This window comes from Cryptococcus depauperatus, chromosome 4, assembly GCF_001720195.1.
Source record: "Cryptococcus depauperatus CBS 7841 chromosome 4, complete sequence".
Taxonomy (NCBI): domain Eukaryota; kingdom Fungi; phylum Basidiomycota; class Tremellomycetes; order Tremellales; family Cryptococcaceae; genus Cryptococcus; species Cryptococcus depauperatus.
The window spans coordinates 2110102-2129140 of record NC_089471.1 but is presented as its reverse complement, the minus strand read 5'-3'; the positions used below and the strand labels follow the sequence as shown (position 1 = coordinate 2129140).

The following is a 19039-nucleotide window of genomic DNA, read 5'->3' as shown; positions in this document are numbered from 1 at the left end:
CCCTCAATGACCTCGTCACTCAACTCAGTCTGCTCAGCCAAGATACTGGCGCGGCTGTGGAACAAATAATGAGCGAAGTAGGGCGGAGTGTTCCAAGACTGGGGTATGACTTGCAATTCATGAGAGAAAGTGCAAGTGCATTAAATATAGCCCTCAATACTGTCCAAGCACGCGTTTCCAAACAGACCCAGGCTTCTAGCCCCTCGATACAGCAACGCCATAGCTCTATTACTGTGCCATTGAATAAGAATGATCAAAGCTTGCCAGATTCTATCAAAACTCAGCACGCTCTCGAGAAACTTACCCATCTAGACAAGCTCAAGACTCGGCTCGAAGCCGCGCGGGATATATTGCGTGAGGCAGAGAGTTGGAACACTCTTGAAGAGGAAATAAGTAATCTCATCGCATCGGATGAGCTTACCAAAGCTGGTCAACGATTGGCCGAAGCTGACCGATCTATGGTGGTTTTCAAGAATCAACCATCAGAGTATGAGGAGCGCCGCCGGCTACTTACATCACTTGGAGATGAGCTGGAAAGTGCTGCGGGCAAAAAGATGCATGATGCATTTGACAGAAGCCGGGAAGAAGGTCAGAAAGGGTGGGAACAGGTTAGAGTGGTGTATGGTGTTTTTAGGGATATGGATCGAATAGAGGAATTTAGGGGTTGGTATTCCAGGATGCGCTCTTCCTCTTTGCTTGCTCTATGGAATGAACCTATCTTGGAGGAGGTTAATCCTGTTGAGCCAACACCCGAATCCTCGTCTATCAACCGGTTTGTAAACATGCTTCCCAAATTCTATGCGTCTTGTCTACATCTCTTGACAAATGAAATGTCCTATGTTCCGCTCATATTTGACTCTTATGACTCTTCAATGATGCTTTCGAGTTTAATACAGTATGTCCTGGACTCAATCGATCCGCCGTTTGGAAATAGGTTGGGTCGAATAGTGGAGTATCACGGAAATTTGGCTCTGCCTGAAATAGTGACTGGTGAGTGTAGCATGTCTCTTTGAGGAACGCTAACCCGTGCATGAAATAGCTTGGAAAGCAACGTTAGAACTTGGATTCGACATTCAAGGACTCATTGGCAAGATTGCTCTCAACACTTTCGGTGAAATGGGTAGCATGCTTGTGGTCAACTCTCCCTCGTCAGGACCTTCTCTGAGTTCTCCGCCTGGTATTCCTCTGTCTTCCTCCGCCACCAATTTCCCTCACAGTTATGGGAACAGCAAGCGACGTCAATCTGTATCTTCTCGTCGATTTTCAAGGGCAGCTTCACTCGTACCAACATACGGTGTTGATGGAGATCATTCTGACGCAAAAAACAAACCAGAAGATGGTATAGAACTGGACAATGCATGGGAAACAGGACTCTACGAACCTTTTCTTGATTGGCAAGCATCTTACTCCTCCTTGGAACAGAACTATCTCCACTCAATCCTGTCTTCTCTCAAGTTAGTTATGATAGACTCCAACGAGAATCGATCAGGTGTTATATCTAGTGCTCATGAAAAAGTTAAAAGCAGAGGGAAAGGAAAAGAGTCTGTATCTCAAATGATTGGCAATTCAGTGCAAGTTTTCGAAAAAGCTAGAGAAGCCGTGAAACGTTGTCGAGTGTTTACACTTGGTTTCGGTGCCGTTGGACTTGAAAAGAGTCTGGATGCGTTTTTGGAGGAGTGGTTCACGGATCAAGTAGATAGTCTATCGTCAATGGTTCCATCCTTATCGACATCGGCCGCTCCCACACATGATCTCGATCTCGATAATGATGGTGATGGGGATGAATCTTCTATGGCATTCCAGGTAACTCTACATGTACTGGATGCTTGCAAGAAGCTTGCTGGGAATGTAAATGAATTTGAGAGGGAGTTGAGAGAAGAAATGATTAGCTGGCAAGGGGTGCTGCGGGCAACGAAGGAAAGATGGACCGAAGTCTGGCTTCCAGGGGTCCAAGAAAAAGAAAGTAAAATTGCTTGGAAAGCTGCTTCTTTGCTTCAACAATCAACACTCAACACAGTCGATTTACATACGCTATTCTCATCTCTACCCACTACCAAACTTTTGCCTCAAACGCAAGTAGCCTTGAACAATTTGACAAGTCAAACCCAAGTGATACTAATCGATCTCATCTTACACCCTCTCTTTACACTACTAGACACGTATCCAAGTCTGTCGACATGGTCCAAGTCATCAAGACTGGGAGAATCTGGAGAAGGACGCACTAGTCAAGGATTAAGAGTTCCAGAGTTTAGTCTAAGCCCGACGGATGTAATTGCCCGTTTGGCCGAGGGTGTGTTGGGCTTATTGAGAGTTTGGGAGGTGTATGGAAATACAGAGAGTCTGGGATTCTCTCTAAGCACACTACCCAACCTGCCTGCTAGTGACGAGGACATGATACCATCGTCGTCGCCTTCACCAGCCGAAATCCAACAAATGTACCTAGCCTCTTTAATCCGCACTCTACTATCGCGCCTATTGAACCACACCTTACCTCAAATCAACGGGCTATCAATCAAAGGCGGAGAACAACTCAGAGAGGACATGGAGTACTTGGGAAATGCAGTGAGTGCATTGGAAGTAGTGGATTGGAATGATGGTAGACATTTGGTGGATGGCTTAAGATTGGGAGAAGACGAATGGCGAGAAAAGTACAAAGGGAAAGGCGATGATGTGCTGCGACTGGTGGGAAAGATGAGAGGATGGGTGCAGTAGACAGCATAGATGAAGCAAATCCTGTGTGGAGAATATTTCTAATGATTCATGTTTTGACACTAGTAGTATTATTCTGCAATTGACCAACAGTGCCCATGTAACCATGTGCCCTGCATATTTTGATAGATATGCCTTATCTCTTACGTTAATCAGAAGTCATATTCAACGTAGATTCCCACCTCATTCTGTTACCTTGAATAGATTGAGAAGGATAAAAGTATATATGTATGAGCGTCATGAAACCACCACCTCTTTTATTATATTGACAGTTATTGAAGATATGGACTGAGCATCGTCCACGAAACTGCGAGGACTCAAGACTGCAGAATCTCGTCTACCTTATTTTGCACAAGACAATGAAAACTCTGTCATATTCATCATGGAGCCACAGTACATGAGGATTTTATAGTGTTCATCTGTATCATGACTGCCACAACATCAAGAAGATTTGCATCACCTATGCAGCTTGAGAACTGTTTGGAATGTAATTTTTGTGGTTAGGTTGTTTAGAGCCTTACAGATTCGCATGATTCTGCTTGCTCTTTCTGCTACTTTTGCGCGTTACATAGTGTATTGCCAGGATGATGGAAAGGAAAAGGTAACGACAGCTGAGGAGATAGTGCATTTGAAAAAGAGGTATAGTTGAATGATTGCCGTAGACGATGAGAAAATAGAAGTATTTATTGCTCACAGCTCTCCAAAGATTCAATCTTAAACAATTGTTTTTGTCTATTCCAGCTACACAATCCTCAGCGAGGCTACCTCTCATCCCAAGGCCTTCAATTCAAAGCCTCGAGATCCAACCCAAGTCCTGACACCATGACAAGGAGCCTGTAAATGAATGGCAAGGAATGCCAGTAAATGACCAAAATTGTCTTCTCTCTCGAGTATTTTTACCTTGAAGAGAGCTTGCACATCGAGCAATGCCCTTCAAAACAGTGTCATATTGCCAAACATAAACGCAAGTAGCTTCTTATCTTACAGAGATAACCTTTATTTCTCTGGTATTAAGAGTGAATGCAATCACTCTTCCATTGTCAACCTTATCACTCCAGTCTTCTATTCCTTCCATACGCTTAGCACGTAGCAGAATATCACAAGCTGTTTCTCATCAAAGCGGGGTATTTGGGCTTTCTTAATCCTCCAAGTATTTATAAATGCAAAATCAAAGAGAAAAACAATCATAATACAATTCCCAACTATTTAGTTCCATCGTCCTCTGAAAATGCCACATCATCTCTTCTCTATGAAGCCTAATACAGCCATCTCAATATGGCCGATTTGTATTCACCATCGAAAATAATTAGCCATCGTCATATTAGGAATCCCACGTGGCCTGGAGATATTTTGGGGATGGGACGATGTTTTTTTTCTTTTGTCTTTTTTTTTTTCATTCTTTCTTTGAGCTTATATACAATTGGCTTGTTTTTTTTTTTTCTTTCTTTTTGCTTTTGCTTTTCGCCACCCTCATTCACGCGCTCCTCTCGGCGGCTTTGTAAAATGCTGCGCCAGATCCTTGTGAATCTCTCTTCGCTCGCAGCTTCTGCTCCTATCGAGGCTATCACTACCACATTCATCCTCGCTACGCTCGCCTATTTTCAACTGTTGCACGCAATAAAAGGCTCGCAGTTTTTTGCCATCCCGTCCGTGTCTGAGCCGTCCCGTCCAGCTCATTTCCTTCGGCTGGCCAATCCCCACATCACCCCGCAACACCATTATATTCGACCATCGTCTCCCACAGACTCTTCGACAACCACCTGGTTGGCAGTCCAGCCCACCGATGGATGGCAGCCAGTGTCAGCGGTTGACTTTCGCAAGATTGTTGAAGCGGACGCCTTGGGAGAAAGGGCTAACATAGCGCTGGTAAAACAACTTGTGGTGGATCGCGAGGACCAAGATGATGCACAGGCCATTGAGCAGTGGAAAGAGTGGCTGTTGGATCAAGTCGCGGTCGAAGCGGACGGACGCACGTACACTTACGCCGACCTCGCATTTCCTGACGCTCCCAGTCCCAAGTTAACGCCTCATCCGGTCCATCCCTTACGGTCTACCATCACGCTCTATCTTCTTCCACCATCGCGCTCGATGCCTACAGTACCCTATCTCCATAAACTTGCACGCTTGCCCCCCTACGCTTTGCCTGGTAGCAATGCAACCGTTAGCATACTTTCTCCTTCAGGAGCTTCTTGGAGTTTCTTGTCTCTAATTGACGGCGTGGGGCTTTTCAGCAAATTGGGTGAGGGATTAGAAGCTGGAGAAGGCAGCCATGCGGTGCAAAACATGAAATGGTTTGCTTATGCCTTTCGTACTTTTTTCGGAAGAGTATGGACACTTGCTAAGGTATGTTTATGTCTGCAAGTAGTTTGCTGACAGGTAGGATGCCGACTCGGCGGATATCTTCGTGGTTTTGCTGGGGTATGGAGTCATGCATGGCGTATTTGTCAATCTCTTTATCGGAATGCGCAAGCTTGGTTCATCGTTTTGGATCCGTACGTGTCTCTTTTTGTGCCATTTGCTCGACTTAACTCCGTGACTAGCCATCGCAACTCTTTGCTCTTCCACATTTGCTTTCTTGGTGGCTCTTTTACTTGCGTATCTCCTCGAAGTCCCGATAGACCCAATATGTCTGTCCGAAGCCATCCCATTCCTTGTTATTACAATTGGTTTTGACAAACCCTATCATCTCGCTAAAGCAGTCTTGCAAAATCCCGATATCGACCCAGTTCCTTCTTCTCCTGCTCTCTCACCAGTTCCCAATGATGCAGTTGATCAGAACAAAAGCCTGGGTTTGGATTTGAGTCAATTGCATAAAGAACTTGCGCCACTTGAGAGACTTCAGCGGTTAGCAGAGGGCAAGGTAAAATGGGTTGCACCTGTAGCAGCAAAAAAAATAGTTGTCGATGCAGTGAAAAAGGAAGGCGTGAGGATCGTCAGGGATTATGTTGTGGAAATCCTAGTATTGAGTATAGGTGCTGCATCAGGCATAGGTGGACTGAGGGAGTTCTGTTTCCTCGCTGCGCTAATAATGGCTGTTGACTGTATATTCTTGTTCACATTCTATGTGTCTATTCTCTCCGTGATGGTGGAAGTACACAGAATCAAGCTCGTTCGTGGCAACCGTCGAGTCAAAAGCGTCAAGCGCGTTTCCTCTTCCGTTTCTCTGGTCGATACTCCATCATCTACGTCCAGAACCACTCAAAATTGGTGGCCTCGCAGCAGCAGTTCAGAGCGCGAGGATGGAGAAGGTGAACGCGAAAATCCTGTGGTTAGGCTCAAGCTGCTTTTGATTGTTTCTTTCCTCATTCTTCACATTCTCAACCTCTGTACCACACTTACCGAGCAAACAGCAATCAAGCGACATTCTACACATTCTGTTACAAATCTCGCGAGCATCGGAACGATGTTTGACCTTGATTCACTCAATGTGGCATCAGTCTTGGAAACCTTGTACAAAACATGCTCAGATCAAGATAAAGATGATGTTGATTGGGCTGTTCAAGTCATTCCTGCGACCCGACTCTTACTTTCTTCAGTGTCCACTTCAAAACCTTTGCACACACCATACGCCCCCTCCTCTTACGCATATCGTCTTTCTTCATTTGACCATTTAATGTCGGAATGGACAAGCCTCGTTGGTGACCCTGTACTCTCAAAGTGGATTGTTGTATTTTTCGGCATTAGTATCATGCTAAATGGTTATTTACTCAAGGGAATAGCGCTGAACAACATGGGAGGCAAAGGACCGGTTGCTGTCGCAGCACAAGCTTTGGTGGGTATTTTTGATGCTGAGCGAGGGCGCCGAGAAAGTGCGATTGGGGGTGTAGGAGGAAGAGCCCCAGTGAACAAAGAAAGAGATGGCGAGGTTACTCCTAAAGTTGAAGGCAAGAAAAGCTCTGGAGCTGACACGAACGTCCCCGTCATTAAAGAGCCGCAATACCCGGCATTTACTTTCACTGATACGACGCCTACCGCTAACAGTCACTTCAATGACTTTCCTGAAGCTGAGCCTATTGACTCCAATCACAATACCCTTTCTCATGGCAGACGCCCTTTTAATGAATGTGTTGATATCTACGCGGGCGGGGTTGGTGCCCATCTTTTGTCAGATGAAGAAATTGTTATGCTTGTTCAGAAAGGCAAAATAGCATCTTATGCACTTGAGAAGGCATTCAAGAACAACCTTGCTCGTGCTGTTCGTATCCGCCGCGCTGTAATTTCACGAGCGTCCTTAACAAGGACACTAGAGGAGAGTCTTTTGCCAATGGACGGGTACAACTATTCTCAAGTGATAGGAGCATGTTGTGAAAACGTGGTTGGATTTATGCCCCTTCCTCTTGGTATTGCTGGACCGTTGAATATTGATGGAGAGGTATTACACATACCCATGGCTACCACTGAAGGAACCCTTGTGGCTTCCACCAGTCGAGGATGCAAAGCTCTCAATGCTGGAGGTGGTGTTATCACCTTTCTTACGCATGACGCCATGACTCGTGGACCTGCCATTGATTTTCCTTCAATCGTCGATGCCGCGAAAGCCCGTCTTTGGATTGATTCTCGAGAAGGCTTCCATACTCTCAAAGAAGCATTTGACTCCACCTCTCGTTTTGCTCGTCTCCAAACCATGGAATGTGCTCTTGCTGGCCGAACGTTGTATGTCCGATTTGCAACTCAAACAGGCGACGCAATGGGTATGAATATGATCTCCAAAGGTGTAGAAAAATCTTTAGAAGTTCTTCGTCAGTATTTCCCGACGATGCACGTTCTTGCACTCTCCGGTAATTATTGTACGGACAAAAAGCCAGCTGCCATCAACTGGATAGAAGGTCGAGGCAAGTCAGTCGTTGCCGAGGCTATTGTACCGGGCGAGACAGTCAAGAGTGTGCTTAAGACAACTGTTGAAGATTTATGCAACCTAAATATCAAGAAGAACCTCATTGGAAGCGCAATGGCGGGAAGTATAGGAGGGTTCAATGCCCATGCTGCCAATATCTTGACTGTAGGTTTTTCGTGCAGATGTTGATACTTGATAGCTAATGTATGCAGGCAATGTACCTTGCTACAGGTCAGGATCCGGCCCAAAATGTCGAAAGCTCTAATTGCATAACTTTGATGGAACCGTAGGTCTCCTATCTAGTCCTAGTTGTAAGCTAGCTGACGCTATCGCTCAGAACCAACGATGGTAAAGACCTCCTTATTACAGTGTCCATGCCTTCTATCGAAGTTGGAACTGTTGGAGGTGGTACCATCCTGTCCCCTCAACGGGCTATGCTTGATCTCCTTGGCATTTCAGGACCTCATCCAACCACACCAGGCGCCAACGCCCAACGTCTCGCTCGTATAATCAGTGCCGCTGTCATGGCCGGTGAATTGAGCTTAATGGCTGCATTAGCGGCAGGTCATTTGATCAAAGCACACATGAAGCATAACAGAAGTATACCTAGTACACCTGGTGCTGTAACTCCTTTTGGAGGAATGACGCCACTAAGAGAATCTCAACTGATTCATGGGCCACCACCCAAATCTCCCAAAGAGCTGAGGATAGACGGACTTCCAACTCCTCCTTCACCAAGGAAGTAAGACTGTCCGAAGTCAAATTCTTGAACGCTTCAAGCCAAAAAAATATTTTGTGCAAAGGCGTAAAAGGACTTTGTGGTGTGTCATTATTGTTGGTGGGCTTTTTGCGTCTTTTGAAGAGATTTTCTATCTTATCATCTTTCATGACTCTATGACTCCTTTTTTGAATCTCAATCATTTTTTTTTATCTACACTAGATCATTTACGTAACTTCGTTTCCTCTTTGCATCAAGCACAATATATTGTATACTCATTGCTATCGTAAAACGTACTCCTTAGTCTGATGTCTTTGTCAGAATTTCAAAATTATATGATATTCGTTATCCTTCGTTGGTTTGTCATTTGCCGTATGTCTTTCTCTAATGCTTTTTTTTCGTAGCGGTTGATTAATGAGATATTAAAACCTCATCAATATTTATTTCTAGTCTTGTATCTCTCTGTACAAGGGGTTAAGTTAGATTATGAAAATGACGTTATATAGGAAATAAAAATGCATGCCAGAAAGGTCAATGTAACATAGGTAAATATCATATATTTGCTGAAACTAAATGAATCCCATAAAAGAGAGCAGTTGCTTAACAGTGAAAGCGTCAAAGCTTAGAAGGAATTTTCTTTTCAGTGGCACCAATAGCAGCCGTCTTTGCGTCTTTGTCTGCACCACCCAAACCAATAGTAGATGGCTTCTTTTTGGAAATTGCCTCTTTGTCTATTGTGCGCTTTCTGTCCTCTTTTGGTGTGTCATCTCTCTTTTTGTTTTTAACGTTTTTCACGGCTTTAGCAGTGGCTTGTTCTTCCAAGGTCTTCTTTTCTGCTACCTCATTTCTTTCTGAATCTGGTTTTCATCTTTGTTTTGACAAAATGCAGAGGCCTTGTATAATATGTTGACCTGATCCGAGTGAATTGAGGAAGAGATAGGATAAGTTGCAAGTTGTTTGAGTGGCAATTGCCCTGTTTTCCTATTGCTGTGAAGCGCCGAGGTTCATAACCTGACAAGTTATAACTTGCATGTATAAGTACAAAAGAGAAATAGAGATACGAATTGGTGTTATATATATGTACACACACAATTAACTAGTAACGTAAAACATCTTTGGCATCCCTAAACTCCATAGGTGTAGATAAATCACCTTACTCTGAGATGTTTATTGATACCGCATCAGCAGCAACGACAGTTTTTTCAAACCTTCCCGGTAACGAACTAGTCCAAATAGGCAACATGACGGACCCAGATGTTTTGATACCAACAGAAAGAATGTTGTCCCAACCCTCTTGAATATGGGCTACCGCTTGAGGAAGCGCTGAGAGAACATTCTCGAGGGTTGTAGAAGACGTAGATGATGATGGGGTAGCAATGCGGATAGCGCTGCAATTAAGCGTCAAGACGTCAGTTCCATGAATAACAATCTGAAAGAAACATACGCAGAAGTACCAGTAGTGAGATGGAAATAAGTTGAGCTTATAGCTCTGCCGAGCTCCATTTTGAGATCTTTGCGTAGAAGATTGACTGGAATAGGCTGTCTGTTTGGAAACTGTCAGCATCGATAGCCATAGACAAATCATTTAACACAGGATAAATCTTTGGATGAGCAGCTCTCGGACAAGCCCACCGTTGAGTTTTGATTTGTATATGTGGCTCACTTTTTGGCTTCAAAAAATATTTTGCCCAACAGTTTTGGCATCATTGGCAACACCCTCTCATCGCACAACCACACATCATGATCCCTCATCAACTCTCTTCTCGCTTCATATGGTTTAAATTTGCCCTTAAATTTCTCGACGCCGACAACTCGGGAAATGAATTTGATGTTGTGAGATGCAATGAGGTCTTTATACTGACGTTGAGGAGTTTTGACAATTAGACATACAGAAGTTGTAGGGGGAGGGGGTAGCGGGGGATTTGGAAGTTGACTAAGTGACTGTCAGCAACGTAGTTATATAACAGAGCATCCTACATTTTAATTGGATTTAAGCTGCGCCTAGTGCTACCATGCTTCATATTGATAATAAGCCAGACATGCTCCTCTTTCGGTATGAGCTCGTCTTCCTCCTTCTTTTCCTTAACCTTTGCATGGTGTGCCAAAAGAGCGTTTACAGCTTTCTCAGCCTGGGCTTTTGAGAAATTATGAGGCAGAGGGATTGGAGCTTTTGGATACGGCTGCTTTTTGCTGGTGGACGCGAGCAAAGACATTCTTGGATGATGTTGTTGAATTGAATTATACTCCTTATATTTTCTCTTGGAAAAGAGTTAAAAAAATTCAGCCAGGCACGGACGGAAGTAATCTGTTTCCACGTCACTACTTATTTTCTAAATACTTTTGCTCAACTCTTTTTAGATAACATTAGGAAAATCGAGATGGAGGTATTGAAAAATGAGTGATTCGTTTGCAGCCAAAGTTGTCCAAACCGATGATGAAAGCGAGTAGTCCAAGGAGATCAATTTGTGGGTAATCTGATAGTGTTTTACAGAGTCTATGAAGAGCGACCGCATGGAATACTTTTAGCCCCTACCTGATGCTCTCATTGAGATATGTTTGCCTCTCCAACGATTCTAGACGGAATGATTTTGGTATCAGTACACTGGATTAGTTAAAATTCAAGGTGAACTGCAGCTTCATGCTTGACTATGATATGAGCGCCTATCCCAGTCGGCAAGTCAGCGCTAATTGTCCATTTGCTGTAATTGTAATGACCCATCTTTGAACGTCGCTGACTGCAAGCTACACATCTCATGGACAATGCCCAACGGGCAGTCGTAGATCATTCAAAGCCAATACCCAACATCTAATAAATCACAAGCAGATTGGCTTGTTTCTTTGCTGTGATCTACCGTTAGATCCTGTTCATTGCAAAGACTCGTAGAGATGAGCGTTCTTTATAAAGATCAGCGATTCAGTAACAAAGCCATTTGTAATATCGCCAAAGTCTCATTTCATTGGAATGAATGTGGATTAGAAAAGGCTCAAGACAAAAGTGTCCACGTCACAATATCCTTTTTCTTTTTTCTCACTTTTCTTTTCTTCTTTCTCCATTAACCACCAGGACCAAGCAATAGCGATGAAGGTTTCAAAAGCCCAATTTGTAGGGCTCGATGCGTACAAGTACTCGGGTATCGACAAATCAGTCGTTAGCAAGTATATTCTTGGCCCGTTTTGGACTTGGCTTGTTACTCTGTTCCCTAGGAACATTGCTCCAAATACTGTACGTGTTTACAAATAATTTAATAGTAGCTCACAAGTTGCAGATTACGTTTATTGGTCTTTGTTTTGTATTTGCAAATGTTGGAACTTTGTTGTGGTATGATCCTGCCTACGAGGGCAAGGTGCTGCCGAGCTGGGTCTATTTTTCGTATGTGCAGGCTATCTCTAGAATGATGTGCTAATAGGCTATAGCTTTGCTTTTGGTCTTTTTGCTTACCAGAGTCAGTTGCTTGGGCGTTTGACGATGTGTGTCATCCAAGTGGTTTCTGATCGGCAGATTAGGTATGGATGCTATCGATGGCAAGCAAGCTAGGAGAACAGGCATGGCTAGTGCTTTGGGAGAGATGTTTGACCATGGTTGTGGTAAGTCATGGCCTTTCCATAGGCTTTCGAAAGCTTATCGCATATAGATGCCATCAATACCACATTAGAAGTGATTCTAGCCTCCCATGCACTCGGCCTAAACCGATCCTGGTGGACTGTCGCTTCCCAAGTTGCCTCTCTTTGCAATTTTTATGTTTCTACGTATGTCACAATTTCCTGCGCCTTCTTTTCGCTCACTTGACGTGCAGCTGGGAAGAATACCATACAGGTACTCTCTATCTTTCTGCGTTCTCCGGTCCAGTTGAAGGAATTCTTCTCATCGTCGGTATTTACATCATCACCGCTCTCCACCCCCTTGGATCTGCTTTCTGGTCACAACCTCTCCTCAAGCCTTTGACTTACTTTGTTCCCCAATCATTGCCGTACATCCACAAAATCGATTACTATCTCGAGGCTGCTGGCATATGGGACCATGTCAGGCTTGAGCGAATTCCAGCCAATGTAGCTTTCATGGTGTTTGGCGCTTTCGGGACTGTAGGAAACATAGTCAACTCTTATGTCAACGTCACTGCTTGTCGAAAGAAAGCTAACAAGCGAATCTTTCCTCCTTTACTTGGACTTTTGCCATTCTTCACTCACACTGCCATCCTAGTTACGTGGCTTCATGCGGAATCAAAGGGCGGTGTTTGTATCGTACATGACTCTCGTGTTTTACCATTCTTGGGGTACTGGGGACTGGCGTATGTGTTCTCATTTCCGTTGCGTTTGAGATGTCTGCTAAAGCCTTGGTAGCTTCTCTTATCAGGTGTCTCAACTTATCTTGGCCCATGTCACTAAAAGCAGCTTTCCCTTCTGGAATGGAATGATGATTTTCTCAATTTTCGGAGCTATTGATGCCAATTTTGGATGGTTGTTTGATCGGCAAGTGGGCCATGTCTCGTTCTGTAGCTATGCTCATCCTCTATTAATAGGCCGCCGATCATGCAAGGCTCTCCTATCGCCGCCAATGTCTTCATTTGGATGTCGTTTCTCATTGCCTTGTTCAACTATGTTAGGTTTGCAAGGGAGGTTATCTGGCAAATGTTGGTCTCCGTGTTATATCCCTCCCATTGCTCTTGCTAAAGTGAGACAGTTGTGAACATACCGGCCTTGCGTGTTTCACTGTTCGACACAAGGACGAAAACGGCAAATGGGTAGAGAATGACCAAGTGAAAAAGGGACAATAAGATCAAGACTGTATCGCCTTGAATCATTTTGGTCTCAGCTCCGGAATGAGTGATCGTAAGGGACATTGTGAATGTGAGATACCCATTGCTCTTGGTAAGTGAATGCGGCCAAAAGTACGTAACGACACAAACTAGAGATTCATTTCTGGAGGTTAATGACCCCGACATTGATAGAGTATTTTTTTAATAATACATTTCCTGGGCCGCTGGTTGATCAACGATATGCACTTATATTTCTATTGAGTTATGGCCACCACGTGTATTCATGTCACATATCCATCTTTGGACTATAGATAACAGAAACGGAAAAGCGAAATAAACAGCGTAAGGAGCACGATGACAAAAGCAGCGGGCAACCGGTACGTAAATGTTGTAAACATAAACTCAACACAGAACGAAAAAAGCCAAATCTCCAATACACCCTATACATGAATTGAAACGAAAGGGGATTTAAAGCTAAGACAAAAGTCGAAAGCGAGACTCGCGATAGCGTTTGAAAAGGACTAAAAGACTATGACGACTATAGGCAGTGGACCGAAAGAGATTAAGAGAGTTGCACATTAGATCAAGTAGATTACGAATCTACTCGTCGTCTTCATCAGACTCTCTACAATGAACATCAGTACTTGACTCTGAGCAACACACATACTCGTCTTTAGCAGCACTCTTTTTGCTTTTGCCGTCCGCCTTGTAATCGGCGTTTTGCTTGTCGGCACGCTCCTTATCAGCCTTGGCCTTATCGTTGTAAGGCTGTCTCAAGGTTAGTATCGACCCACTAACTTGATCACGACTTGCCTTCTTTTCAACATCACTCATCTCTTTCCACTTTATACCCAACAGCTTCCCAACGTCACCGAAAGAAGCCTCAGGGTTTTCAGTCTTGATCCGCTCTCGGTAATCTTGGACGAAAAACATGTAGGCCGAAAGGGCACTAATCTCCCAATCAGCTCATTGCACGATTCCGCCCGCACCAGACTGACCGCTTCGGCTTGTTAGGATCCTTGTCCTTCTTTGAGCCACGTTTCTTGGGCTCAGCCGCGGATTTCTTTGAGTCTTTGCTGGAGACCTTGGGCATTGCTTTGAACAAAATCAGCCATTCCGAATGTGATGTGCGATGGCGGGATGCATCCGTGGCTCCCCTCAGACATGCTTCGCTCTGTTGTGCTCATCGTCCGTTGTAGCTCAAGACACGCCCACCACTGGTTGTAAACTTTTGACGCGTACCTCCACCTTTGCCCGACGCGTCAATATCACCCTTGCCGCCGCCATATAGACGGATGGCATCGCTGGCGGTGTATCGCTCCATGCATGGACAACACCCAGCTCTTTGGATGCACAACGACGCGCAAAAGCGGCGACATCATCATGGAATGAAAGAACTTACTGTATAGATGCGACTTGGACAACGGTTAGTATATGGATTTCTATGGTGGACAATTGTATGGTGGGCGGAAAAGAGGCAGATTGAATGGCGCGTTAAGAGGAAAGTAACACAGCCATTTGTTTGGCGCAAAGCGGAATCAAATTCTCAGATTTCCCCTTTTTCCCTTTTTTGGCCCGCCACGAAGTAAATGGAAAAGTAATTTTTCAATGACGCCGAATTTCCGCGCTGAGTGTATTTTGGGCTTCTTTGCTCAATTGTCATGACCACTATAGTTTTCTTTAATATTGTTCTTTACTTTATTAATTTACCATGCGTAAAAACCATTCCCATATGGTCGTAACCCATGCATAGCAAAAGATATGAATGTTTATGAGTTTAGCTTTGTGGATGTGGTCGTTGGTCTTGTGTGAGAAAGATGTGGGAAATGGTCGATCTTGGTTGTTATGTCTGGGTTACTGTATGCTGAGTTACTGTATGCTGAATTGCTGTATGCTTGGATCTATGGCATAGTCTCTTGGCGTTGCCATATGATTACTATGTTTGGCGTGTCGAGCGAGTGAAGAAATGATGGAGTGCCAACAGCAAGGGCGATTCCGTTTCGAAAAGGAAGCAGTATCTATAGTTATATGAACGATAACACGATGATACTGACAGCTGACATGTAGACCCCGAGCAGCCATTGTCCTTGCATATGCAGGCCCGCAATGACAGGTAATGGTTGGCGGTAGGCAGTATCGTCCGAATAACGACACGTCGAAAAGCAAGTATCAGGGGATTGAGGAAAGATGATGCTACCATCGACTAGCAAGAATGATAATAAAGATATATGCATCGGAAAACAAGGGTATCAAAACACAAGCTCAACAAGCTAAACTATATATTCCAATCCATCCTGCAATATACAGGAGCTCTAGCTCTCTACTTCTCTGGTAGTCACATCTATCTATTTTTACTCCCCTTCAGGCTTCTTCACTGCGAGAGCAACGCAGTGCTGTCCACCAGCAGAAGCAGCAACCGTTTTGTAAGGCCTCAAGAGCTATTCATTGTTAGTGCTCGGAATGACAGGAGACCAATCCAACATACCTTGCTTCTAACTAGCGACGGTACCTGTGCAATTTCTTCGTTACCCAAGCCTAACTGAGATTGGTCTAACATCAAAGCTTCAGCTCATTCCACAACACTGGCTTGAGATTTACTCACTTCCAAAACCCCAAGCGTACAGATGTCCAGACTTGGAGACAGCAAGGTTGTGTCTTGTGCCCGCAGAAATGTTGACAATAGGGTTGTCTTCAGGTTTGGAGTCCACATAGGCAGGGAATTGGGGGACGACTTCATATTTTTCTGGGATAGGCGGGAAAGGGATCTTTCGCCGGTCATAAGTGGTATGATAAACGCATCAAAAACAGTACTTACACGAACGGGCTCTGGAATATACTCTCCGGAAGGAGGAACCTTTAAAGTTGCTTGTGCCTCTGACAACTCGGCTTCAACTCTTGACTTTTCTTCTTTATCTGCTTTGTTGCCTTTTTTTACAATCTCTTGCAACTTCTTTTCTTTTTCCTTGACACGCTCTTCCCTTTCTGCCTGCAGTGTTCTTCTTCTGGCTCTAATACCCTCATATGCCGGATGGTCCTCAGCAATACCAACTTCATTGGCATCGCATCGACCACAGCCCCAAACTTCACCGTTGTCGAAAAGGAAAAGCGAATGGTGTTCGCCACCTTCAACTTTAATGACTTTGCTACCGTTGTGCTTGTCAGGATGAAGCTCATCAATTGCAGTAGGAGCAATAATCATATCGTCATTCCCTCCTTTTTCGGGAGAAATTCCGGTTTGATGAAATGTGTTCAAGCCCCAACCATAAACAACGCCAGCCTTGTCAACAGCAAAAGAATGATAGATACCGGCAGCAACATGAACAATATTTCGCAGACCCAGACGTTCTGGTTCAAGGCCATTGATACGACGTCGAGAGATGATCCGTCTACCTAATTGGTTTTCTTCACCTTTGCCCCAAACATAAACATGTCCAGTAGCAGTTAGTGCAAGTACGTGATCAGCTCCACAAGAAACGTGAGTGACTTGAACTTTGGTAAGGGCGGGTAGGGCGATAGGGGTGAACTGGAATTTGGGGTGTCCTGGAACGCCGTCGAAACCAAGGACACCGTCATTTGACTACCATGATGAGTATCATCGCAATCACAATAAACTCTATACGACCTACTCTGAAACTGCCCCATGCCCTTAATTCGCCCTTGTTAGAGATGGCTACACTGATACTGTCTCCGGCAGCAACCTGTACAGCTCTGAAATCCTCTTTTTCCAAGCTTTCAACGACGTAGGGATAACTTTCAAGATCTTCGCTGGGAATCATTTCCTTGGGATTACTGGGATCCGAAACGTCACTGGTGATACGACCGAGAGCTGCGTTATCGTTGATGCCCCAGGAGCGAACCTGCATATTGTCAAAACCCGCATGGTGCCAATGTTCGACAAGGCATCGATTCTCACCCGACCACCCTCGTCAATAGCAAGAGTGTGCATGCCCCCACAATAGACCTGCTCGAGACCCCCGGTCCCGGGCTGACCGTCTCTACTGAGCTTGCCTTCCTTAATCTGCTCTTCAAACCTAACATGTTCATTAAGGGTAAATTCAAAAGATAACAGCTTAACATACCAAGCATGTAACTTTGGTCTGCCAATTTCGTCCAGCTCGTCAGGACCCAGACCAAACTGTCCTTGATCTCCAGTTCCCCAAACAAACAAAGCATTATGAGGCATTTTAATAGCTGTAATGGATCGAAAGTCAACACCACATGACTATTGGCCATACCTACTTACATGGTATCCCAGGAATGGCATTCACCATGGTTGCACCCCTTCGAGATTCTCCCACAGTGCTAGCAGTGCTGATCCTACCCTTCTTCGCGGGGGGTGCATAAGAATCAGAGACAATTCTGCGCTTTCCATTGGCTAAAACACCCCCATTCACAGTCGTAGCGGCAATTTCAGAAACCTTGCCAAGTTTTGAAGCAGGTTTACCGGCACGAGAAACAGGTTTGGCAGAAGGACCTCGTGAGATAGATCCTAGGCAGTTGTCAGCTGTGACCTACAGATGCTCAGCAAACTAGCTCACTTCTGGGAGGCATTTCGATCCGCTATTGTAATAGCAAGCTCAAGAAATGCTTGATAATTTTCAGCTTCTATTATTTTATTGTAGATTTTTAGTTTAAATAGTACACTACGAACAAAAAAACATTGAACAGAAGTCTCTCAATCAGGAACCGCATTACGTAAATATTCAAAATCTTTACATCGTCATTTTTCTATCCCAAAGTAACACTATCATTAGCTGAAATACATTTACAAGAACAAAAAGGTTGACACTTTAGCTCAACTATAAAGTGCATGATAGTAGTGGGTGTCTTGACCTGGTATGTTTTTACTTATACTCTTTTTAAAAATTGCTCTTTCTGATCTTCATAACCCTCATATCCCAATGAGATACTGATCAACTGCCCAAAATATGCGCGTAGCCAGCCGGCTAATTGCTCAACAAGCATCCAATTGGGCCTTCAAACTCTACATATATGACTTGCGATTCCACCTATGAACACCTTCATAGCGTCAATATTCCATTGACTGTCATAAAGCGCTGCTTTTTATGTATTGAGCTAATGAAAATTGGACTTTTACCTAACGAACGAAAACTTTTTGACTCTATAGCTACGATTGAAACTGACGGGCCATCATGGTGGAAAGCGCTTCTCAACTTGGTCGACCTTCTACACATGGTAGGCTTTGATACTTCATTATTTAATCCGTAAACTGACTACCGATGGAGATTTTGGGACATTTGTGCGTCTATCAATTTTAGGTTCTCTAAAAGTCTTGGTACTTAATGATCAGGATTGAAATGTTTATCTCAAATGATTATTGCAACGATGACGGTCAAGAAGTGACAACAAATATTTGGGTTAATGGTGGTAATATTGGGAACTAGGCTTCTAAGTAACCTCTGAACTTTATCAATCTTCAATCTCTATAAGCTCACATTTCCATGTAATTTGATGCAGTCTTGTTAACGAGAGCCTCGTTATCGCTCCTCATATTTGGGCTTCCTATTCCCCCATATAGATATCTCCCTGCTTTGTTTAAGATATTATTTCGAATGTAATTCTTGATCATGAGTCAAACTAAAGTATACTGAACTACATGTGATTCAATCCTCTTTGATATTTTTGAATGCCCAAAAGTTCAGCATTGCGATTAAGTATTACAGATATGCCTGAAAAAGTCATGGGCAAGCTCGGAAACTTATGGGTAACAAATGAATGGCGATACGATTCTTGTATGTAGAGGAGCAATGGCTGATTAAGTCAAATGCAAGCTGAGAAAGTCATTTCAGGCTAGCTTTGCGATTTGGTAAGTGAAACATTCTTCCTTGTTTATTGAGAGATGATATTGTACTGCCCTTAAAAGGTATTGACGAAAGGAAACCTTCCATGGATTGATTTGAAAACAGGTAGAAAAAGCCAACTACATTCTACATGGACGCATTCTTGGCACCAAAATACTAGCCAGCTTAGGAGAACAATCCTCTAATATCTTTTGGAAGAATA

General features: G+C 44.0%; 8 protein-coding genes across 8 annotated transcripts; 4 read left to right on the top strand and 4 right to left on the bottom strand.

The window, feature by feature from the left end:
• Positions 1–68: 68 nt before the first annotated feature.
• L203_104138 (uncharacterized protein) lies at positions 69–2712 on the top strand (the record flags this gene model as incomplete). Its single annotated transcript, XM_066213526.1, has 2 exons — positions 69–990; positions 1040–2712. The coding sequence occupies 2 exons, from the start codon at positions 69–71 to the stop codon at positions 2710–2712; spliced, it is 2595 nt and encodes an 864-aa protein (XP_066069623.1).
• Positions 2713–3496: 784 nt separating this feature from the next.
• On the bottom strand, positions 3497–3784 carry L203_104137 (uncharacterized protein; the record flags this gene model as incomplete). Its single annotated transcript, XM_066213525.1, has 2 exons — positions 3497–3640; positions 3695–3784. The coding sequence occupies 2 exons, from the start codon at positions 3782–3784 to the stop codon at positions 3497–3499; spliced, it is 234 nt and encodes a 77-aa protein (XP_066069622.1).
• Positions 3785–4212: 428 nt separating this feature from the next.
• Positions 4213–8289, top strand: L203_104136 (hydroxymethylglutaryl-CoA reductase (NADPH); the record flags this gene model as incomplete). Its single annotated transcript, XM_066213524.1, has 5 exons — positions 4213–5034; positions 5090–5201; positions 5250–7708; positions 7756–7829; positions 7881–8289. 5 exons carry the CDS (start codon positions 4213–4215, stop codon positions 8287–8289), a joined length of 3876 nt encoding a protein of 1291 aa, XP_066069621.1.
• A 587-nt stretch (positions 8290–8876) lies between these two features.
• Positions 8877–10474, bottom strand: L203_104135 (uncharacterized protein; the record flags this gene model as incomplete). The annotated part of the gene is made up of 5 exons (XM_066213523.1): positions 8877–9108; positions 9419–9649; positions 9706–9804; positions 9925–10194; positions 10239–10474. 5 exons carry the CDS (start codon positions 10472–10474, stop codon positions 8877–8879), a joined length of 1068 nt encoding a protein of 355 aa, XP_066069620.1.
• Positions 10475–11340: 866 nt separating this feature from the next.
• L203_104134 (uncharacterized protein) lies at positions 11341–13033 on the top strand (the record flags this gene model as incomplete). The annotated part of the gene is made up of 9 exons (XM_066213522.1): positions 11341–11484; positions 11528–11631; positions 11676–11704; positions 11766–11846; positions 11894–12008; positions 12056–12547; positions 12600–12728; positions 12779–12889; positions 12940–13033. 9 exons carry the CDS (start codon positions 11341–11343, stop codon positions 13031–13033), a joined length of 1299 nt encoding a protein of 432 aa, XP_066069619.1.
• A 582-nt stretch (positions 13034–13615) lies between these two features.
• Positions 13616–14728, bottom strand: L203_104133 (non-histone chromosomal protein 6; the record flags this gene model as incomplete). Its single annotated transcript, XM_066213521.1, has 6 exons — positions 13616–13640; positions 13683–13783; positions 13829–13964; positions 14014–14110; positions 14418–14430; positions 14726–14728. The coding sequence occupies 6 exons, from the start codon at positions 14726–14728 to the stop codon at positions 13616–13618; spliced, it is 375 nt and encodes a 124-aa protein (XP_066069618.1).
• A 638-nt stretch (positions 14729–15366) lies between these two features.
• On the bottom strand, positions 15367–17566 carry L203_104132 (uncharacterized protein; the record flags this gene model as incomplete). The annotated part of the gene is made up of 9 exons (XM_066213520.1): positions 15367–15453; positions 15501–15565; positions 15618–15780; positions 15831–16592; positions 16642–16872; positions 16929–17046; positions 17095–17206; positions 17259–17504; positions 17554–17566. The coding sequence occupies 9 exons, from the start codon at positions 17564–17566 to the stop codon at positions 15367–15369; spliced, it is 1797 nt and encodes a 598-aa protein (XP_066069617.1).
• A 528-nt stretch (positions 17567–18094) lies between these two features.
• On the top strand, positions 18095–18420 carry L203_104131 (uncharacterized protein; the record flags this gene model as incomplete). The annotated part of the gene is made up of 3 exons (XM_066213519.1): positions 18095–18211; positions 18262–18275; positions 18327–18420. 3 exons carry the CDS (start codon positions 18095–18097, stop codon positions 18418–18420), a joined length of 225 nt encoding a protein of 74 aa, XP_066069616.1.
• Between the last annotated feature and the right edge of the window lie 619 nt (positions 18421–19039).